The sequence below is a fragment of the Styela clava genome, chromosome 7 (assembly GCF_964204865.1).
Source record: "Styela clava chromosome 7, kaStyClav1.hap1.2, whole genome shotgun sequence".
Taxonomy (NCBI): domain Eukaryota; kingdom Metazoa; phylum Chordata; class Ascidiacea; order Stolidobranchia; family Styelidae; genus Styela; species Styela clava.
In genome coordinates, this window is record NC_135256.1 from 11,398,097 (window position 1) to 11,419,306 (window position 21,210).

Consider the following 21,210-nt stretch of genomic DNA (forward strand, 5'->3'; position numbering starts at 1 on the left):
GCTTTAACATCAAACGAACTTAAGGAGTGTTTTAATCGTTACTACAACCTAATGGTCATGTCTGGTCAATGTCAGTAAATGCTTTGTAGAAAGCAATCAATGCGAAAGTTGCGCAAATATTGACGAGGGCGTTTCATTTAAAAATGATTCGTATCTCAACAAAGAACAGATTACTCTGCTTCATCAGTTGAAATATTTGCACTGTATGTAATCTTTAGTCAGTTTGAGCAGAAAGTCTGTCGGGTAGTCGCCTAAAGACACGTTATACTTCATTTAATCATGAAATGAGGGTAAAGAAGTGTAAGTGTATTAAACTTCATGAAATTTCATGGCAATCAAAAAGAGAAAGTCTGCGATAAAATTCATAATTTTCAAGACAAAGCTTTCTGCTCTTAGCGCATGTGAGTTGTGGTAATATTCAGAACTAGAATTTGGCACTTTTTATAAGGCAACTGAAAGTGGTACAATATTCATATGCGTCTCGTATATTTGGAGTTAAACTGTATCGAGGACACTGGTTTTGGATTACTCTCTATCATAGCGACAGTACCGGTAATTCGTAATTAGTCAAGATCAATATATATGCTGTGTCTGCCCTGACTGGACAAATGTCCGCATGGTTTTTTGTTCTTAATCGTATTTTAAACTTTTTCTCGGCTGAGTCGACGATACAGGCCATTGAATATTGACGCACAGCCTCTGGCGAAATAGTAAAGAGAAAAGCCTCGGCTTTGTTTGCGCGTATCATATAAAGTAGCGCGACAAACAAAGAACATGAGCGAAACGTCTGCAAATTAACCATTTTGCATGAGATAGCTTGGTCGACAAATATTTGTATTCAACACGTTGTTGTTCTCCAGGTATTGAGTAATAAGATTAGTTGCCAATATTTCGTAATAACACCTTAAATGGAGTGTTAGTGAGATGGACGAGGTCTGCCCATTGCCTGCTTTAGATTGATGGCATATCACGTAAAGTACTGGCTGGACGTGCAGACACGTAAGACCGTTTTCTGCGCGAAGCAAGCTGTAATTTATTCGTGCTTCCATCGAAGAATGAATAAATACTTGGCCTCTTCTATACTTGGTTTTCTGTTTGTTTGCCTGGTATACGCTACATTCAAATGTAACATAAGTAAGCTAATTCGCTATTGAATGAAAGAACATTGTGTCAGAAAGTCTGTCATTATGTACTAATTTATTCCCCAGGTGCGTCGTCGCAATATTCTACCAAGTTGGACAACGGAGAGAATTTACCGCAGTTTATCGTAGACTTTTTTCAGGCATTTAAAGAGGTAAGTTACTACGCTATAAACGCGCTGGCGATAAAATCATCCACGCGTTTCGGGGACTGGGTGGTTTATGGGCAGGGCATGAACACTGCGCCGCTTACAGCTCAAAGTCAAAGCCGTCTGGGGATTCGAGAGGCGAGGGTGTGATAGTTGGTGATAGCCGACAAAATATTAAACAATTTTTGTATCAGTGCATGATGTACAATATCATTAGAATATGAACTGTAAGAGGATAATCTTTTCACACTGTGTTCAATATGTCTGTATGTTACAGTGCAGTCATTGCTATTTCTAGCCTCTTAGATCCTGTCTTGTATAATTCCCACAGGTATCTCAGCGTTTTCTGGTATGACTTTGGAAGCTCTTATATGTACTTGTAGGTCCATATAACGATTTGCTAGGTCTTTTAGCAACTCAAGTTGGACAAGCCGTTAGTCATTTCACGATTTCCTTTCCATGTCAAATCTGATCCAGGTAATTGTTAATTAATTGGATCTTTTCCACAATCAGAAATTTTCATTAGGTGTTCTGCAAACAATTTATGATATAAGAACTGTTAGGCAACTTGAAAATTGATGGTTTAATATACAATTTAGATATTACAGTATTGGGTGACCAAATTGAAGCGAGGTTTTACTATTAACTTTGTCATTTTTGTTTCATTTTGAGAATGATTTTTATTAGTAGCTAATTTTACGGTGTGTCGGTTTGGTAAATTCAGTTTGGAGTTCATTCAGTTATTGCTATAAAATATTAATGTTTTTGAAATCTTTCTGTCTATTTTACTCCAATTAACTGCAATTGAAAGATTTATTTCATACTGGCAATGATGTGTAAAGTATTTGTTTGATCAGGTTTTGCTTGGCTAAAATTTTGCATAATATTTTGTGTATGGTAAATGTCAAACCATTCAACCACTTGCCCAGCTGGCCTTAAACTTGCATTAAATTAATTAACGTATAATTGTAAATTCAATCTTTCTATATCTATATCTAGATGTAAGGTAATCTTAATATATCTGGATATAGTATTCCCATCAACTTATTATATCGAAAGTTGTAGTTATTTTAGTTTTTCAAATATATAATAAATAAGCTAACTGACTTACTGATCCCGCCAGGTAATTTTTTACGTGTTGTTCTTGCTGTTATAATTCTGTTCAGTTGTGAATAAGTTTCAACTATTTGTAACTGTCATACACTTAGGTCTTTATCAGTACTGACAATATTGACTAATTTTCAACACTTAGTGTACCTGAAATGTATAAAGATTCGTAACAGACTTTTTTATGGTACTATGTTTTATTTATAATGAATCATTTATGTGTCATCCATTCTTGTTCCTGTATTAATATAAACACTGTCCTTAACTTTCAAGGAAACCAATCCTGAACCAAAAAAGATGGCGGACAAGTGCAGTGCACATTTTTCACTAGTTAATCTTTCTGAAAAGTTTGTTCGTTGTGCTACAACAGAAAATAAGGTAGAAGTCGACATGGATGCTTGTCTCGAAGCTTGGCATGAGTTGATTCGGTATGTATTCGACTTATCGGTATTAGCTTATATATTGATGTTATGGAATAGGTTTAACTGCAATATCAATAATGTTACAGCTTTTTAAATGCAATGGGAAAAGCATTTTCATTCGTATCATCTGATGTTGTATCGAAAGTTGAAATACTTGAAGGTTTTCGAAAGTCTGAAGCAAAAGAAAATTATGAAACTGTAGAAAAGATGATGGCGTATGAGAAGAAAGAAAACCTTATTAATTACGAGGAAGCACCTTCAAGTAAGGTACGAAAAATTCAAATTTTCAGTTTTTACACTATTACACCGTCAGTTTATTCCATCTCATCCAAATAAAATCACATAGACCAGGGTCTCGAATCCATCTTAGTTATTTTGGAAATAATGTTTTAACAATGTATCGCGAATGTATATTACAATGCTTCGTTTGGTAACTTTGATATATCTTCAGGTGAAAGCATCTGGAAGCCGCACATTGCTCAGATTACACAGAGCATTGAAATTTTTACTCCTATTTTTGGAAAAACTGGCAAAAAATGAAGAAGATGGAAAAGTGTCATTGATGGGATACAAAGCATATCATGCTTCACCAATGGCAAAGTATGTCGGCCAGTACTTTCGAATTAAAACTTTTTGAAATTGAAATTTGCTGAAGATAATTTTACAAATGCATAGTGTTAGAACCCTGATGACATTTTTGTCTATTATAGAATATAGAGACAGGATGATAAACAAATGCTGAAAGTAGTACCAAGCAAGTAATAGGTTGAGATACCTAATAGGTTGAAATTTGATATACTAGCCTGCAACTACAAAACTCTGTTCAGACTTGCATACCTTATTGCTTTGATCTTTTTCCTACATTGTGCAAGGCTCCTATGTATCCTGAGTTTTCAATGTTCGAAAAGCATTGATGAAAATCATGCATCTTGTTTCAGTAATTTAAATATTTTGATTTTTGACAGGTACCATCCATGGATTGTGAGAAAAGCTGTGGGTATTGCAGTTTATATGTTGCCAGATCGTGAAAAATTTATTAAGCAATTATGTCAGGATTTAACGGAAGAAGAACTTGTGAAAACTACACTAACTACATCAGAGAGTATGGATGCAGTATATGAATATACACAAGCACTATATAGGTAAAACTCATTGTTTATGTTTAAACAAAATTTGATCTATGCAGTGCATTTTGAATAATCCAGGCTTTGGGCCACTCAGTTGTTCTGATCAAATATGGTGCTCAGTTATCTTGAACTTTTGTAACCAAATTTGGGCCGTGTCTATCGGTTGAGCATGTAATTGTAAACAGGGCTGGGTTGTCGTAGCCTGGATCCATAGAATAGTGACATTCGCGGAAACAGAAATTTTTTAATTTTCCAGCTCCTGACCATCTAATTCTTCAGAATAAGTTTGAAATTCAGAGTTTAATTTTAAAAATTGAAATCTTTAATGCTTTTGAATCCGAATGCCATGAAACTGCTTTTGGTCTGATATTCATGGAGGTGGTCATATAAAAAAACATGAATGGCTATGGAGCTGGATACTGGCTCAGAGGTAAATAAATGAAGCTCTGGTACCTGCAGTCACAGTTTGAATATACAAGCTTCCCACCCTGATTGTGAACCTATTCATTGAAACATTCTAATAACTGTTTAATGCAACCTCATAGCAATTAGATGGCTGCTGTATCATATCTGCTATTACTTATCAGTGCTAATCTAATCGGTGTTAATTTTTCTTTTCAGTAAATACGAATTATCAGAGATACCCTGATGAAAAAGAACGAAACTCCTCAACTTCAATTTCTTATATACCAATTACAGAAGTAGAGTTCAAGCTCAGAAAGAAAATTAAATATTATCCTGCTTCAATTTACTATTGGAATCCATACATAAATTTCACTGCTGATTTCTTAACCATCCCACACACAGTATCATAATAGTGTCTTCTGGAAAAAATCTTAATCTGCTTTATACAGCTGCTTACCAAGCCTCACAGCCTCTTCAAACCTACAAAATTAGAATGTAAGATTGCTTATAAACATATTCTGATAACCAGATATAGGTAATACGAAAATAGCTAATGCTAGAACTGATGAATTGTTTTGGCGGTTCATTGATGTTTTTATTATACAATAGGTATTTAGATGTGATCAACCTATTGATGGTACAATCTTAAGTACTTAGGCAAACTGCACAACCCATTGCAGAATATCAGATTGCACTTAAACTATTTCAGATAGATTTTCCTAAATATTCTGGTGATATGAATAGTCTTGGCACGCTATATTTAACTCTGCAAGGTTTAAACACGCGTGAGCATCGTTTGCATGAAGTAACATGTTCGTGAAATCGATGTGGACAGATCTGATAAAACGAAGCTCAAAGAAGATTATTATTCATTTTGTGCATTGCTCTGGTCATGAATGTGTATTGTAACTTTATGTTGAAACTCACTTTGTGAAAGTACACCCACACATATGGAAATGTTCTATTTTAATGGAAATGTGTCAATGTTGTGCAATATTATGCATTTTGTGTTAAACATTTCTTTATTGTGTTACTGCTTTGTAACAAGTATTTGTTTACTATGTTCATATAATCCATTGATATTTATTCTTATCCATTTTTAAGTCTTGGTAACAGTATTTTGGAAAGCGACTTGTGTTTCCTCTGCTTGGGGGGCAGGCCTTAGTCAGAGCACATGTGTGAATTACGTAAATTGGCCGGATATCGAAAATTTAACGAATTTATTATTTTGCCAAAATACATATGTGGCTGAAATATGTAGGCTTGTCGATTTTCTCATTGTTGCAGGCAGGTTAAGTTTACTTTATTTCGGATTGCGGGATGTAAAACGGAATTAATTATAATTCTCGATAAAAGACCGGAAATCCATGGTTATTTCCTAATGATAAAACCCGTCTCCTTGTTTATTTCACGGATATTCTGGCGCATTCTATTATAACAGTCCTGACATTTTTAGTCGGCAGGAGTATTTTATCTGTCATTGCTAAAATTTATTCTGGCGTCCAAAGTTCTATTTGGACAGTGGAGAATTTTTAAAACAACATCGTCTTTCTGAAATATTTCGATAACGAGTCCAAAGTTTCTCCAGGAGGGGTCTCCTCCGACAGTTTTATAGTCTGTGCGCGTCATAAAATGACATTGTGGTCATTTAATTTCGCATTAGAAAAAGTTTTTCCAACTGTGCGAATGCGGAAGGACTGTCGGCTTCAAGCCCGTACAGGCATGGGCCACGTGATAGACAACAAATCGATGTCTTGAACCGACGAAATAAATTGACCATGTGCGAAAATAATTAAAGTACAATAAAATATATGAAGCTGGACAATCGTGATATGATCTAGTTCTAGTCTAAGGATATTTACACCGCTAAAGCTCGCGGTAAACAAAAATTTGTGATTTCAAATTGCACAAATCCCAAATAATTCATTAATATTACTGCTTAGTGAGAAAATAAATGTGTGTTAATGTTTATAAAATTATAACCGAAGTGTATCTTCATTTATTTTTCATCTGCTCAAGTAAACGTAAAATTAAACTCACTCATGTGCGCGTTATAAATTTTATACTATATGCGTTCTAAACTTTATTTTAGAAGCCCTATTGAATCAGTCTTTAATATGTTTTTGCTACATGTATGTTTCATATCATGCTGATTATAGAGTCGAATAAAATCTCTCCTCGGCTGCCAAATGCCAACGATATTTCTTTGATTTTTGGACACAGATGCATCTCTTCACAACGATAAGAGGCTTGGGGTATGACGTATAACGCGTCAGCTGTTAATATTTGTTTTTGCCATGGCGCAATTCGCAGTTGGGCAGATGTTAAATCTTCTTATGTTAGTGCGAAACCATTGTTTTGAAAAGGTAGATTTTATTATTGTATAAAAAGGGAGAAAAGCTGACCCAGACCACAGTACAACTTCGATTGCGTGTGCCGTGTACTACGCGATGTACATATTATTGTATCTAACGTTCAGTCAGACGCTGCAAAAAGTTGAGATTGCAATATCAGAATACAATTAGACCACAAAATTAACAGCAATCAGACTATAGTCTACAAGTGTCTTGGTATTATTAATAAAAGGTAGTCGTAAATCTACTGCTTCTGGCAGTCTGGTGCCGGTATACGGTACCGGTACCGTACTTTATCCTACTGGTTCTTCAGCAATTTCTGTATTCAGCATAATAAATTTTGGGCAGGTTAGAGATGAATAGTGGAATTTGACTGATTCAACATTGCGACTTTAAGAGATTTTTAGTGCAACTTTGACCGAACCTTGAGAGATAAAATGATTCATCAGTCATACCACAAACCGAGAAGTTACCATACTGCCATAAAGCTTAGTTGTCCATATCAGGAGTTTCCCTAAACATATTATTTCAGGTTGAAATCTTATTGAAGATGATCAGATCCACGCATTGGCAGTGTATTGGTGTACGGATTTGACAATATTAAACCCAATTGGAGTTATGCCAGCTAACGTATGAGAATCTAGTTTGAACGATTTGATGTCAACTGCTTGGCAAAATTATTTCATGAGTAACAACTTGACATTTATTAACTAAAAGCAACATACGATATATCCAAAGGTACTACAAACTCCTCACTACTCGAAAATTTGAATTTTACAGTTAGCTTATTCTAGACCTGTTTTTTACCATTTCCTACTAATAAATTAATCTAACACAATGTCTAATGTGGATCCATTCGCAAAGATTGACATGTCATTAGGTGAGTAATCAAGTGATTTCAGACAGCTGTTGCAGAAAGGCATAGAAAAATTAAATTATATATTTTTTCTGAATATTTTGATTGGAACAGATGACATAATCAAGCTCAATAAAAAAGAGAAGAAAAAGAACGCTGCTGCTGCCCAGAAGGCAAAAAATCCAGCTCCGAAGAAATTGACTGCAGTCCAACGCAGACGAGCTGAATCTTTGAAATTAAAAGCCAGAAATACAAGAATAAACAAATTGAGGCAACAGAAAGGTACTATCATTGTATATAAAAATGTTGTACATCGAATCCAGTTACAGTGTTTATTCTTCCTTATTAAATTGCATCAGTTGGACTTTCACAAAAACTCTGATACCTTTGAAGAAATACCATTGTTAAAATTTGCATTATGAGGACTTTTTCAATTCAGGTCAAAAGGTACAGACAACCAAAAATGCTTCGTCATTTGGAACAGCGACACAGAGACTGAGAAGGTATGGTTACTTTTTCCTTGCATCATGGCAGTGATAATCGGGTATGCTATAATTAAAATGCCTTTTTATACAGAAATGCTGCAAAAAAGAATATTCGAAGCAAAAATAATGTTGGAATGACAAGAGGAGGGAGAGTAAACCCTGCGAAGCAACAGCAGTTTAGACAACAGAGAAAGGTAATATCTAATGCTATGTGTAGTGAAATAGGTTTACAGTTTTGATCACTCCACACTCTTTATGGTTGACAACTGCCCCATTGATATTTTACTTTGATTACATTTTTAAACAATTCGTACAATACTCAATATTTTTCAGAATCAAATAGCAAACAGAGGTGTGAATAATAAACAGGGGCCACAGCAACAAAGAGGACCAGTCAGATTTACTAAAATTGCAGGTAAGTTCATCTTAACGAAGTTTTTCAAGCACTTATCAAAACTCGAATAAATTAATGATTCTCTTTTTAGGCAGGCCATCTATTAAGGATAGACTCGGTGCCAGGATTAATATCAGAAAAAACAATCAAAGACAAAAACGTCAGCAAATGACGAATAGAAACAGACAAGGACTGGTCCCTGTTCAGGTAATTGTTCTCACTTTCATTTCCGGTATATTAGATTGAAGTAAAAAGTACCTTAATAATTACCAAAATTAATAATATAAGTTTTAAGTCTCTCAGTTATGATTATTCGGATGATTATTCGGACTCAACCAAAACATAATCTCTTGTCAATCTTCATTTACATAATTCATGCAATGGATAGATAATTGGGTATAAAATTTTCAGGCATCTAAGAGGGGTGGAAAACGACGCGGTGGACCAACAAATTTCTCTCGACGACAAAATTTTAATGAATCAGGAAGAAATCAAATGACACAATCAATAAATAGGCAATACAATCAGCAACCAAGGCGGACGGCAGGGTTAGTACAACATTATGTGATAGTTATACTAACATTGAGCCACTCACTAGAATTTTCCTAATTGTTATCCAATGCCAATTTAGACAACAGACGAGGGGTCGTGGTGCCAGGAGGCAAAATCAAAGAAATAACAACAATAAGTCTTCAACAAACAACAGATCTTTGCCAAATTTCAATAATAAAAGAGGAAGAGGTGGTGGACGTGGACGAGGCAGAGCCGCAAATCAGCGAAAAGTTACATTATATTGATCCGTTGTAATCTGATTCCGTCAGCTGACCTACCAATGCTAGTAGTTCGTGCACACTGTATAGTACAGTATTCGAAATGTAAATGAATGAATGAACGAATAACTTAAAGTAGTATATTTCACAATGCTTGTTTTTACGTTTTTAGTGGTCATGTCCTTTTCATTGCAATAAATTAAAAAAAACAGTCTTTACTGTAATTGCTGAATATATTAAAATATCACCAACAAGAGTTGCAACAAATGATGACAGACAGACAGTATATTCAACTTGTTTTTATAGTCTCGTCCTTCCCAGTTTGCATCATAATAAAAGCGGCTGTTCTCATTTCAGGATTGAAATTTCGCCCACATTGTTGTGGTCATCCATCTTTTTTTCTCTGGTGGTCCAACATTCAGATAGCTTTTCTCTGTTCACCTTATGGTGTTGAACATGCTGCATTCCACAGTTGAAAATTGCTGCGACGTAAGCCCCATAGGCAATGTTGGATCAAACTGCTTCCGTATACCATTGAATGAAAATACTTTAATTTGTCTCAGATGAGTATCCCTACCGTTTTGATGATTCTGTAGATTGTATTGGATAAGGGAGAGTGCGAATTGCACTTGAATAATAATTAGCAGTTTTAGCAATACCATACTCTTAGTTTATTTTATTACTACTAAGATGTTTTACAAATTGCCTTACTCATTGCATCCAGATTTATCTTGTTCTTTTTTCTTACCTGCAATATTGCCACTTGCAATATAAAGGCCCGGATTGACTTTTGATGAATCTTGTCTTGTAGCTTTACCACAACCCAGCCACACGGCTCTTGCATGTATATTTGCTGAAAAGAGTAAACATACAAACAATTATATTCATAACCATCATATAAAAAAAATTCACAAACTTGTACCTCAATTTCTCTCAGGTCGTGGTAATGATTGCCCACTCTGAATGACACTCTACTTGGTGTGTAGCTTTCATCTGATTTATAGTCTGTGTAAATCGCCACACAACCAATATCTGTCTTCTGTCTGAAAAAATGGAGGACCCCGGTGATAAGTAGAAAAGAAAAGCTATTTTCTAAAAAGTCGATATATTAACCTGAACTGGACATTGACCATATGCGGTTGAGTGCCATCGGACTGCCAATATGATTCAAGATTGTCATCTCTCAACAATGTAACTCCATAGCCTTAATTCAAAATGAAAAAGATTGGTATCGCAAATATGCACCAAAACATATGTTGCAAACCCTCGTTATAATAAAAATTTATGTAATGGTTAGTGAAGAACTGGTTGCCAATAAGTGATCTAATATTGAAAGGGCCATCACATAAGTGCATTTGTCTTTGAAGGGTTACTCAGCTTTCTTGCATAGAGCCTTGTTAATGGCAAAGTTGTAAAACACAAAAAGATTGTTGCTGAGTGGATTATATATAAATTGGATACAATAAAAGTTCAGAAGTTGATAAAAATCATATGTAAATGTTAAGAACCAAGAATCTGATTTTCAAATTAGTAAAAATTTTATTCATTTAATGCAAAAATATTGCTTTCTTTTTTACCTTGTTTACAAGAAGAAACTGACCAAACAGCCCGCTCTCCTATCTCTCGACTACTCCCATCATTAACTTTTTTTATATCACCCACTATTTCATATCCAACAGGTCCAATATCAAAAGTTGTATTGGCGTGATTGTCATCATCCGACGACATTATCTTCCACTATTTAAAGTTCTTCGCCAAGAATCCTAACGCTTTACGTCATATATACATTGGATGAAAAGGGGCTAGTATCGATTAACAAAATATTATGCAGGACGCGGTTATACGAGAAATTTCATTACTAAAATGGACCTCTAAATCGCAAGATACGAGATGACTCCTATTGCAATGCTTTTTGCTCAAATGCTTCTGGAAACACATTTTCAACGACATCCTATACGTAAAATTGGATTGTTCCCTTTCAATAGTTGTTAGAAAACAATGTGGTTGCATAATCATGATTAATGAGTATAATTAATTGCAGAAATAGGTTACATGTTTCAGCTGCAAATGAGTAGTTAGTGCGCATAGAATTCACATGTCCTTCCCGAGATACGTTGTTGCCCATAATTGGAATGTTTAATCTGTTTTATGCCTTTGATCCTAATATGATAATTGAAAAAAAGTTTCCAGGTCTTCACGTTTCATGCAAAAATATATGCAAGAAGAATATTTAAAAAAATGTGTGAGACCGTAGTAGTATATATTTACGGTGAGACTTACTGCTTATTAAACATTTTGTCAGAATTTAAAAATGGGAACATATTTTTTCTATCATATGGGAAACGATGTGATGAACTTCGCACCAAAGTGACGATTTGTGCCTGGTTTTGTTCTGTTCTTTGTGAGACATGGGCGGTGGGATCTCGCGTGAATATTTTTACATTCTGAACTTTTTCCTTCTGGCTTAATATTTTGACGTTGATTAAGTTGAGATTTTCCAATGTATGTAAGTTACCTATATTATTATTATTAGGGACCTAACAATAATGTTTTATGAAATATAACTTATTAGTAATACAGTAATATCGTGAAATATTCATTTACTAAGCCGGTAATTGTTATTTTTATTTCCTTTTGTAAATTTATGATTCTAGTAACCTAACTAAAAAATTTAAATTTTATAATCATATAGAATGGATAATGCTTTGTAATGCGTATTTCAATAGATTAAGGCTGTATTTTAAAGGGAATGGATAAAACAATCAAATGGTCAATTATGGATAGTAACAATTTACAGATTCATGTGATAGTCCAGAATGAATATTGTTTTTTTACTTAATTTAGCACGAAGAACTTTCATGAGTTATAAAGTCTGAAAGGTAATGTAGTAATATAAAAATGTTCTTTGTAACCAGATACCCCTTGACCTTTGTCTTTGACAGTTCAATGTAAATACTGAAATAGACATCAACGTTTACAGACTAGTGGCTAGTGCTATAACGTTATTGCCCCGCACCTGACTACATTCGGTAACTTCACGAAAAATGCTATGTCATTTTTATCCAATCCGAAAAAATGTGACTATGGTTCAGACTTCAGTGACAGAGAAAGTGATGTTGAATTTAATAGCCGGATAATAAAGAGTAAAAATGACAATCTTTTCAATAAACCCTCCAGTGATAAACTGGGCTTATTCAACAGTTCCGGAAAAAAGAGCTTCATAAAACCGCCATCCAAGCGTCATTTAGACATTGAGTTGGATAAACAGGAGGGAAAAAGAATGCGATATCATGGAATTCTTGCGATGGATGCTTATTCACGACATAAAAAATTTGTTAATGATTATTTGATATATTATGGTGGAAAGCCGGAAGATTTTAAAATGCCATCTCGAACTTATTTGAGTGATAATGAAGTAATTAAAAACAATAACCAATTTATATGGGACGATGAAGGTAATTCAAGTGATAATATGAATTATGAAAAAAAATTGGCAAAAAAGTATTGGGACAAACTATTCAAAGAATATGCAATTGCTGATTTAACTTATTTCAAAGAGAACAAAATCGCTTTGAGATGGCGAATTGAAAAAGAAGTTGTTGTCGGAAAGGGTCAATTTTCTTGTGGTAATAAAAAATGCAATGAAGAAAGTGGTTTACGAAGTTGGGAAGTTAATTTTGCTTACATTGAAAGTGGAGAGAAAAAGAACGCACTAGTAAAACTCAGACTATGCCCAGAATGCTCTTATAAACTGAATTTTCATCACAAAAAAAGGGAAGTAACAAGGAAAAAATTGAAAAAAGAATCTAAAAAGAGCAAAAAACATAAAAAGAAATCCAGACAGGATCCATCATCTTCTGTGAAAAATCCTACTTCACCTAAAGGTGTGGAAAAAGGTTCGAGTACAGAAGAAGATATTTGGTCGCAACCAGTGAAAGTTGATTTAGAAAAAACTCGGGAGGAAGAATTTGATAAATATTTTGAAGATATGTTTGAATAAATTTTTATTTTTAAAAATCAAGATTATAGAAATTATCGAAACACAATATTTTTTTTTTCAAATCAAACCGGATATTCTAAAAAAGACAATATGATGTTCAAATTGTTTGTTTAAAATTTCTTCAATTCTACTTCGACCATAAAACCTCTGTGCAAGCAAGCATGATTTATTAACATTTATAGGCAGCCAGAAATTAACAATGGCTATTCAAAACTAAAGTTGCTATGTAATGAGTAGTGAAATAAACGACATAAGGTTGCACCTTTTTTTTGCTTTAGTAGGAAGCAAGTATAGCACTAATGAATACTATTTTAAAAATTGTTTCTATACTAAAACCAGAAATATCCTAAGAAAACAATTCTAGTCATTGATAGAGTGATGACCGGTCTAGAAAACCTAATTACTGTTTGGTTTTCCATTTTATTTTGGGTTTGCTTCACTTAAAAGTCTTGCAAAGGGCGGTCAAAATTGGTAACATTGGTCTTGTGATTTTATCACCTATCTAATTTATTTTGTTCGGGATCTTAACTCATTGACGATGCCTTTATGTTATCATCTTCAATTATGAAAACGAACATGTCATCTCAATAATTGTGATTTCTGTAAAGTATTTCTGGGATAAACTCATTTAATATGTAGGTCCCTTTTCACAATAAATCAGTATAAGTTTTGAGTACTTATAAATACAGCCTATTCTGGTGCTTTTTATTGTATGTATGTATGTTTATTTGTCTCGTAAAAGCAAATTGTATTTTATTCAATTTATGAATTAAAATCTATATGTTATATTCTGACTGTTAAATTATTTTTCTTCATTTACAGACTTTAGGATCATATTTGTAATTTTTATAATTGAACCGAATACTCTTATCATCTGTAGTAGAATATATTTCTCTGTATCTTTTTGTTTGGTTCTGTGTATTAAATACCTCATGATGGCCTCAGGGTGTTGTGGTGGGAAGCGGACCAAAATGATGAATGGCGAAGATCAATCAAAAATTTGCAATGGGAAAGTCAATGGCGTCGTTGAAAATGGCGTCATTGTTCGTCCCCCTGATGCTCACCAACAAGTTGTCAGCAAAGAGATGTGCCATTATTGTTTCGATGCTTTGAGAAGTCATCTGTACAATTTTGAGTCACCTAGAAAGCCGGCGTTTACTGATGATGCTTAGTGAGTGAATCTTTCCATTTATGGTATTCTCAAATCTTAAATGAAATTATATATCATGTCTTTTTAAACTATATAGCCGTATCTCTAATTTCCTTTCTCTACTTTATTAATCATTAGGCTGTAAGTGAAACGTTACCGTCGTTACTACAGTCTTACATTTTTTTAGTCCTCTCTTTGTCACATGGAAAATTGGATCAAGGGATCCTAGACTACGAGGATGCATTGGAACTTTTAGTCCATTACCACTGCATGATGGTTTGAAGGAATATGCAATTACAAGGCAAGATATGATATTTATATTGTTTTAGATTCTGATCATGACCTTAATTTGCTATAAAATTTCCATTTATCAATAATATGGCAATCATTTGACCCTAAAAATTTTATTTTAGAAACTAATTCTGCACACAAATTGAAAGCATTGTTTAATCATTAATTGAAGGCCTTTTGTAATTTATTAGCTGTTTTCTGGTTATTGCGGAAATTCATTATTTTATCTTAGATCTAGAACAATATGTATGTTGATCTAGCCCAAGGTGAAACTTCATCCATAAAGTAGATATATAATGAATGGTTAACAATATTTTTTTTTATCAATCTGTTACTTTAGTTGACTAATTATTATTAAGGAAAATCTCAAAATTACTATCTTTCTATTCATTCAGTTTTCAATTACGCTCCTGAACTCAATTATGCTATGAATGAATAATTAAAATTGTTCAGAACTAAATGTCAAGCATAGCTTTTCCTATAGTATTTGCTATAGTATTCAACGTCAAATTGGTAAAAATTTCACATGTATTGTATAAAATGTTTGCTTTTATTATTATGATGAGTGGAATGTGTTTTCAAAAGATGAACAGCTGATCAATACCTCAATCTTGATTGATAAACTTGTACAGCCCACGAATACACAACACTTTTATTCCAAAATATTGATTTTTATGCCATTTCGTTGGATAAAAAAAATTGTAAAATACACTAAATTTGTGAGTTTCTGAATCATATAAAATATGTGACTAAAATATGTAACTAGAGTTATTTCTAACATTCTGTAAAACATATCAGATTAGCATCTATGTAGTACATAAAATCAGGTTACTTTGAAATTATATCAACTTTCTATTTTACATGGTTCTTATCTACAGTGCAATGAAAGATAGCAGGTTCGCACCAATTAAGAGAGATGAACTATCCCGTCTCCACTGTTCTGTATCATTGTTGACAAATTTTGAGGATTGCCGTGATTGTTATGACTGGGAGGTAGGATTACGTAATTTGCTATATATATTGGTTGTTCACATTTAACCCTGTTTCGATTATCTATACAATCGTAGGGCATATTCCTGTCGCCATACGAGAAAAACATGTGATGAAGTGAAAAATAATTTATGATGTTAGGGGCACTGTGATGTAGTATTCTGATATGAAGTGATATTTTTACTTTTATTTCCTCTGTTTATGCTTAACTGGTGTTTTTTTTCCAAATTGTGGATCAACTCTACCCTTACGCAGATTGGGGTTCATGGAATTCGAATTGAATTCAACAATGAAAGAAATCATCAAAAAACGGCAACTTACCTACCTGAAGTGAGCAAAGAGCAAGGTTGGTTTTTGTTGTGATATTTCTTTTGGTAGAGTTGTCTAATTCTTTGTTGTTGCACCAACCTTGAGCTTAGGTCTGTCTTCTTTCAATTCAAGTAGAATTCTGGCCATCAGTGCAGAAACACAGTTTGAAGGATAACTTGGTAATAACAACTTTTGTTAACTTTTAGCAATTTCAACAATGATCATTGTGCTACAAAAAATGTGTCTTGAAAATAAATGTTAAATGTTAGTTGTATCAAGTAAATTGAATGTCACGAGTTCATCCTCTGGAGTCTTCATTGTCATAACATAATCCAAATATATGGCAAAGTTTTCAAACGTCTCACGATTTTAACAGATTTTTTACATTGTACACTGGTCATTACTCATCAGTTGTTTTGTAATCTTTCAATGCCGAACGATAAATATGCGTTAATAATGCATTCTATTGTGCTATGAACATTAACCAAAATTGCCTTTAACCATAACGGCTGCTATTGAATTGGTGACACAATTTTTTTTTCCACATTGTTTTCTCTATCGACTCTCTTTATCAATGATTTCAGGATGGAATCACAGTCAAACTGTCGAAAACTTGCTCAGAAAAGGTGGATATAAAGGCGAGATAACTCCTCACTTTCGATCCACCATACGAACAAAACGGTATCGTAGTGAAAAAGTGGCAGTTTCTTATCAAGAATATGCAATTGCTAGAGGTCTCAACGGTACCTCATCGTCGTCTCATAATTCCCATTTTCACACAAACCAACCCTACCCACCTCCTCACCACCGCCGAAATAGCCGTGATAAATCGACAACAAACGGTTATGGGCCTGTGGGGACTCGCCCTAATGGCCAGTTTAGTAGTCGATTCAATCAGTATAAAAACAAGAATTAACAGAGGTTGCTTTTTAGGCAATGATTAGGTAATGGTTATCTGTGACTTTTATTCCAACCTCTTTTTATACTTTTCATATATATGTCTGTGAGTCGTTGTTGTCATTGCATTTTCATCAGGGCTGTTGGCTGCATTGCTGTTTCAAGCTTCAGAATTACCAACACAGTATCCTTGCGTTAATTTTTATTGTAAGAGGAGTCCAATAGTTGTGGCCTTTTGAACATGATGGCATTTTTTACCTATTTCTAATGAGCCACAATAGTTGTGATCTTCAAAGTAAATTGATTGAATATTATTTTTTATGAGTCACTTCGATTTTACTCAGATAAAACATGAAGTAATCTGCAAATGCCCATTTTTCCACATAATTCTCAAAGATTTGCTAACAGAATAGGTGAGGATATTTTGATGCAGTACTGAACTACCCAAAAACATCAAAAATCATTTAATGTTATTATTTCAAAACATTCTTTGATCTTGAAAGTTAAATAGTTTGGATTTTATAATTGTATAAAAATTCTTGAATTATTTTATGCAATACCTTATTAGTACACAAAACTGCAATGTTTCGTATTGTAACGCTTGAATGAATTGTTTTTTTTTTATCTTGCCCAATATACTTGAGATAAATTTCCATGGCTATTTGACTATGATTGATTTAATTATGCAGATTATATTAGTCAGTATGCAGGCCATGTACAGAGCAGGGGTCGGCAAACCACGTCCCGCGGAGCAAAATAATCCGGCCCGCGACGCTTCACTGAACTACATCAACAAAACAGCTGTATTGGTAAATATATTCTTTAAGTGACAGAATTTGGTTTGAGACACTAAATTATATTACAAGTTTCACAACCTGCCAAGTATAAAATTCGGTTCCATTACATTTGAACCCATGGCAATTGCACCTATGGAATTTTTTTTGTTTTTAGGATAGTTGAACCCACCCTAACCCATGGGTTTTAGCACCCGCATATAGATTGAACCCGTGGATATACACATGGGTTCAAATGTACGTGGGTTCAAATTTACGGTCACCATAAAATTCGCAATCGCTCGTTTAATGAATGAGCGCGTAATTTATTATACTGAGACGAATGGCAACAGAACGTAAAAAAGTTGATGCTGAGTGCAAATGGTTTAATGACGCAGAAAATATTCAAACATTTCTAAAAATAGGTGCGACCCGCCAATGAATTGCAACCTTTAATTTTGGCCCGCGAACGACAAAAGTTTGCCGACCCCTGGTATAGAGTGATCGGTATTACCTTTAGATGGCTGAGGTGCATTGAATCCCTAGTTTATAAAGAATTGCAATAATGAAAAGATTCAAATAGTGTTTATGGTATGCGGCATGAATTACACCAAGTGATGAATCTCATCTAAGCCTAGAGGGTTATCAGGGTAAAATATCATTAGACCATTTTGAAAAAAAAAATCATCCTTACCCCAGTTGTATTGTTATGGAAGATCAATGATTACTCTTTGATGCTATATTAGCATTTCTACGTGTAAGAAGCTTGTAGTTCAAATGAAAGGACATTGCCAGTTGAAACATGCTGGAAAAATTGTTTAAATTTCTAATTTTCATTGGATTCGATTCATTGGGTTGGTTTACCGCAGAATTAGTATCGGCGCCGCTTCCACATATTAATAACCAGCTTGGTTGTCGGCACAACTTGTTTTGACATAAATATCCAGTGGTGAATTCAATTTTTTTGTCAGCCGGTTCCACAAAAAAGTCAGGCGGTTCTCAAAATCGGTGTCTCAGATAAGATGCAAAAATCGATTGACAGTAACCAGTAATGCTAACCGGTTCGCCGATCGCATAAAATTCCGCGAGACGGTTTTATAGAACCGATGCAAACCGGCTGAATCCCACCACTGTATATATCAGTTCAGAGTCAGACGGGTTCGGAAGCCTTAATTGACCGCAAAGTAAAACGTTATATGTATCAGGCAAGGTCGGATTTATATTTTGCTGGCGAAACCCACTTCGACTTACATCGACGAAGGGTTTGGAATGTTGCTGGGTTTGCCATGCCGTTATGCATTGTCGGTACAGCAATTTATTATTAATAATCGTCTAAGTAAGTAATTATTTAATATGGTGTCTTTTTCTATTATTGTTCATTGCCGCACTTTTTATTTATTTTCCGTATCGAGATACATCTATGCATGCGGTCGGACTCGATACCACACATTTTATTCCCTCCACACCGCCGTCAACTCGTTGAAGTTGAATGATGTTACATTTATGCATGCGGTAGGACACGATACCAGACATTTATTTCCCTCCACATCGCCGTCAACTTGCCAAAGTTGAATGATGAAACAAAGACGAGATAGCGATCAGAGACCGCCGACTTATTGATCTAGCGGCGTGTATCCTTCGCTCTAACTCAAGAGCGACACCGCGTGTCCCATCGCTAATTAATTGATAACTCGCTAATTATGCGACATAATTCATTCAAAAGGCTTCTGGTCCGAGATATAATAAATGCACATGCAAAATTTAGAGCAGATTCAACATACGAAAGTGTTATACAAAATAATAACAAAATTTAGATAGATAAATTAAATGTAATAGACTTATAACGACTTCTTCCGTCCAATTATGGCAACTGAGATCACCAGAATTTACCCCAGAGTTCAAACTGGTTGATAGTCTTCTGTAAACGAAAAAAAAAACAGTGGTTTAAGAGATGGAACTATAGGTGTATACCCATTCTATAATACTCAACCGAATCGGATACAAAGCCCTACCGTTTTATAACCGAACCTGGAAATGTATTGTAGAGAACTAGACAATTCTCCAACAGTTAGCTCTTTCGAACACCATTCCTTCACCATAACCACCATTCTCATATACATAATATAAAATAGTGAATATGGGGGGAGCTGACTCTGATGACCGGTTTTTACCGAATAACTTTGCGTTTATTGTTGTATATTTTTATTACTGTTGCAATGCTTGTTTTTCTGGTTGACAAATAATAAAACTCTCTCTCTCATAAATGAATTTTAATATTTGTTAATGTTAACAATGTTTGTGGAAATAAACTATTCCTTTCTTTTTCGCGGCAGACACTAACGACAACCACACGTTACGGCGCATCGTGATATGCGTTGGAAATATCGCAACTCTGAGTCTTATCAAACTACTTTTCCACGGGATAAATATTTATATCCTATCAATGGCGATAACGAAATTCACTGAAAGCACTAGATGGCGTTGATTTTGATATAAGTGACGTAAGCCGTTGTTGCATTACCGTAATGCAGCTGATTCGGGAAGGGCAAAATGTCTATAACTTCAATATAATAAGGGTTGTATTCACTTTGGGAATGGCATCTTTTTTACTCTATTCTAGTTCCGCTGTATATGGAAATCAGTAAGCTGTAGAGTACCGGTATGAACATTCAAATGACGAACATAAAAAAATTTATAAAATATTGTGCGCTATTATTATAAAGCAAAGTTTTTTCACGAGTGAGACCCTAAAGTTATATCAGTTACGGTATAACAGTGGGTGGTCCCCTCCTTAACGGGACAATCTGGGCCTCCATATCGCACAAACCAGCACTGCCCAATAAACTAAAATGAAGCGCAATCTAAATATGATACCGTACCATTCATGCATTCTGCCATTAGATTCCTTTAAAAAAAACAGAACAAAATATATTTTGCTGTAGCATTCGAGAGTTATAGCATTTTGTTTACTGTATAGTATACCCTAAATTTATCGCGTTTTATTCTTATTTAAATAACTTCTCAGTGGTTGTGTGGCTGGTGGGTGCATGTGAGCGTGTGTGAAATAACTTAATAATTTTAGGTGAGTAAACACGTACCACTTCCTCCTGGCAAAACCTTCCGTCTTATATTTTGCACGTTATAAACCTTATCTAAGGTTTTGTTTGCTCTCCTGATTTCATAATCAGTTTTTTATTTATTTGTTTTTATCTGTCAAATGTATTGTTATGCTGATTATGGAGTCGAAATAAACTTATACTTGATATTATTGTTAGGAAAATTTTTTTCTCCTAATAAGTATCTGTGTCTATCCTATCCCATATGTTGTGTAGTATTCTTACATTCTATTACTAAAGTATTACCGGTAGTTTGGTTTGTAAAAATATTAACCATTTTACAGCATTATAGTATAATACAATATTTATCACGTTTGGCCAGTGTGTGACCAACTGGAACTGTATGATTGAAAATCGTCTTTATTATGGATGCGATTTGAAGTGGAAAAATGTGAGTTTTTCTGGTTTTTATTATATGTCATGGAATTCTTTTTTTTAATTGTTCTTCAGAACGAATGGCATGAAAAAGTGTGATA

At 34.3% G+C, this 21,210-nt stretch overlaps 6 protein-coding genes across 9 annotated transcripts in view; 5 read left to right on the forward strand and 1 right to left on the reverse strand.

Moving 5' to 3' along the window:
• Nucleotides 1-195: 195 nt before the first annotated feature.
• LOC120328333 (ceramide-1-phosphate transfer protein-like) lies at nt 196-5,609 on the forward strand. Of its 3 annotated transcripts, none has more exons than XM_039394788.2 (7): nt 196-401; nt 1,209-1,294; nt 2,669-2,823; nt 2,904-3,084; nt 3,269-3,417; nt 3,783-3,959; nt 4,566-5,609. In XM_039394788.2, exons 1-7 carry the CDS (start codon nt 329-331, stop codon nt 4,591-4,593), a joined length of 849 nt encoding a protein of 282 aa, XP_039250722.2. In that variant the 5' UTR covers nt 196-328; the 3' UTR covers nt 4,594-5,609. The 3 variants fall into 3 exon arrangements, with proteins under 3 accessions (XP_039250722.2, XP_039250721.2, XP_039250723.2); XM_039394787.2 differs by lacking the exon at nt 196-401 and adding an exon at nt 867-1,134; XM_039394789.2 differs by lacking the exons at nt 196-401; nt 1,209-1,294 and adding an exon at nt 1,620-1,765.
• A 1,834-nt stretch (nt 5,610-7,443) lies between these two features.
• On the forward strand, nt 7,444-9,386 carry LOC120328576 (uncharacterized). Its single transcript, XM_039395105.2, has 8 exons — nt 7,444-7,583; nt 7,674-7,841; nt 7,999-8,062; nt 8,136-8,238; nt 8,378-8,459; nt 8,530-8,645; nt 8,850-8,986; nt 9,070-9,386. The coding sequence occupies exons 1-8, from the start codon at nt 7,541-7,543 to the stop codon at nt 9,233-9,235; spliced, it is 879 nt and encodes a 292-aa protein (XP_039251039.2). The 5' UTR covers nt 7,444-7,540; the 3' UTR covers nt 9,236-9,386.
• On the reverse strand, nt 9,335-11,213 carry LOC120328577 (anaphase-promoting complex subunit 10-like). Of its 2 annotated transcripts, none has more exons than XM_078114629.1 (5): nt 10,786-11,213; nt 10,322-10,412; nt 10,131-10,251; nt 9,957-10,061; nt 9,335-9,726 (listed from the first exon to the last, which is right to left on the reverse strand). In XM_078114629.1, the coding sequence occupies exons 1-5, from the start codon at nt 10,934-10,936 to the stop codon at nt 9,646-9,648; spliced, it is 549 nt and encodes a 182-aa protein (XP_077970755.1). In that variant the 5' UTR covers nt 10,937-11,213; the 3' UTR covers nt 9,335-9,645. The 2 variants fall into 2 exon arrangements, with proteins under 2 accessions (XP_077970755.1, XP_039251040.2); XM_039395106.2 differs by having other exon boundaries at nt 9,335-9,798; nt 10,786-11,202.
• A 393-nt stretch (nt 11,214-11,606) lies between these two features.
• LOC120328028 (protein FRA10AC1-like) lies at nt 11,607-13,472 on the forward strand. Its single transcript, XM_039394412.2, has 2 exons — nt 11,607-11,714; nt 12,151-13,472. The coding sequence occupies exon 2, from the start codon at nt 12,258-12,260 to the stop codon at nt 13,206-13,208; it is 951 nt and encodes a 316-aa protein (XP_039250346.2). The 5' UTR covers nt 11,607-11,714; nt 12,151-12,257; the 3' UTR covers nt 13,209-13,472.
• A 542-nt stretch (nt 13,473-14,014) lies between these two features.
• Nucleotides 14,015-17,511, forward strand: LOC120328029 (uncharacterized protein CG5902-like). The gene is made up of 5 exons (XM_039394413.2): nt 14,015-14,379; nt 14,546-14,659; nt 15,528-15,642; nt 15,895-15,985; nt 16,533-17,511. The coding sequence occupies exons 1-5, from the start codon at nt 14,141-14,143 to the stop codon at nt 16,862-16,864; spliced, it is 891 nt and encodes a 296-aa protein (XP_039250347.1). The 5' UTR covers nt 14,015-14,140; the 3' UTR covers nt 16,865-17,511.
• Nucleotides 17,512-20,998: 3,487 nt separating this feature from the next.
• Nucleotides 20,999-21,210, forward strand: part of LOC120328987 (ubiquitin carboxyl-terminal hydrolase 9X-like) — a 53,455-nt gene continuing 53,243 nt past the window's right edge. Inside the window, exon 1 of the mRNA XM_039395585.2 lies at nt 20,999-21,125. The gene's annotated coding sequence lies outside the window, so the exon portion shown is untranslated. The remainder of the gene's footprint in view (nt 21,126-21,210) is intronic.

Excerpts from the sequence above, each read along its gene's own strand:
- LOC120328333 (XM_039394787.2), top strand. The coding sequence starts at position 960 with ATGGCATATCACGTAAAGTACTGGCTGGACGTGCAGACACGTAAGACC. Across the intron at positions 2,824-2,903 it reads GCTTGGCATGAGTTGATTCG|CTTTTTAAATGCAATGGGAA; the intron begins GTATGTATTCGA and ends ATAATGTTACAG. Across the intron at positions 3,085-3,268 it reads AGGAAGCACCTTCAAGTAAG|GTGAAAGCATCTGGAAGCCG; the intron begins GTACGAAAAATT and ends ATATATCTTCAG.
- LOC120328576 (XM_039395105.2), top strand. The coding sequence starts at position 7,541 with ATGTCTAATGTGGATCCATTCGCAAAGATTGACATGTCATTAG. Across the intron at positions 7,842-7,998 it reads CAAATTGAGGCAACAGAAAG|GTCAAAAGGTACAGACAACC; the intron begins GTACTATCATTG and ends TTTTCAATTCAG. Across the intron at positions 8,987-9,069 it reads CAACCAAGGCGGACGGCAGG|ACAACAGACGAGGGGTCGTG; the intron begins GTTAGTACAACA and ends ATGCCAATTTAG.
- LOC120328577 (XM_039395106.2), bottom strand. The coding sequence starts at position 10,936 with ATGTCGTCGGATGATGACAATCACGCCAATACAACTTTTGATATTGGA. Across the intron at positions 10,413-10,785 it reads AGTTTCTTCTTGTAAACAAG|GCTATGGAGTTACATTGTTG; the intron begins GTAAAAAAGAAA and ends TTTTGAATTAAG. Across the intron at positions 10,252-10,321 it reads ATGGTCAATGTCCAGTTCAG|ACAGAAGACAGATATTGGTT; the intron begins GTTAATATATCG and ends CCATTTTTTCAG.
- LOC120328028 (XM_039394412.2), top strand. The coding sequence starts at position 12,258 with ATGTCATTTTTATCCAATCCGAAAAAATGTGACTATGGTTCAGACTTC.
- LOC120328029 (XM_039394413.2), top strand. The coding sequence starts at position 14,141 with ATGATGGCCTCAGGGTGTTGTGGTGGGAAGCGGACCAAAATGATGAAT. Across the intron at positions 15,643-15,894 it reads GTGATTGTTATGACTGGGAG|ATTGGGGTTCATGGAATTCG; the intron begins GTAGGATTACGT and ends ACCCTTACGCAG. Across the intron at positions 15,986-16,532 it reads TGAAGTGAGCAAAGAGCAAG|GATGGAATCACAGTCAAACT; the intron begins GTTGGTTTTTGT and ends CAATGATTTCAG.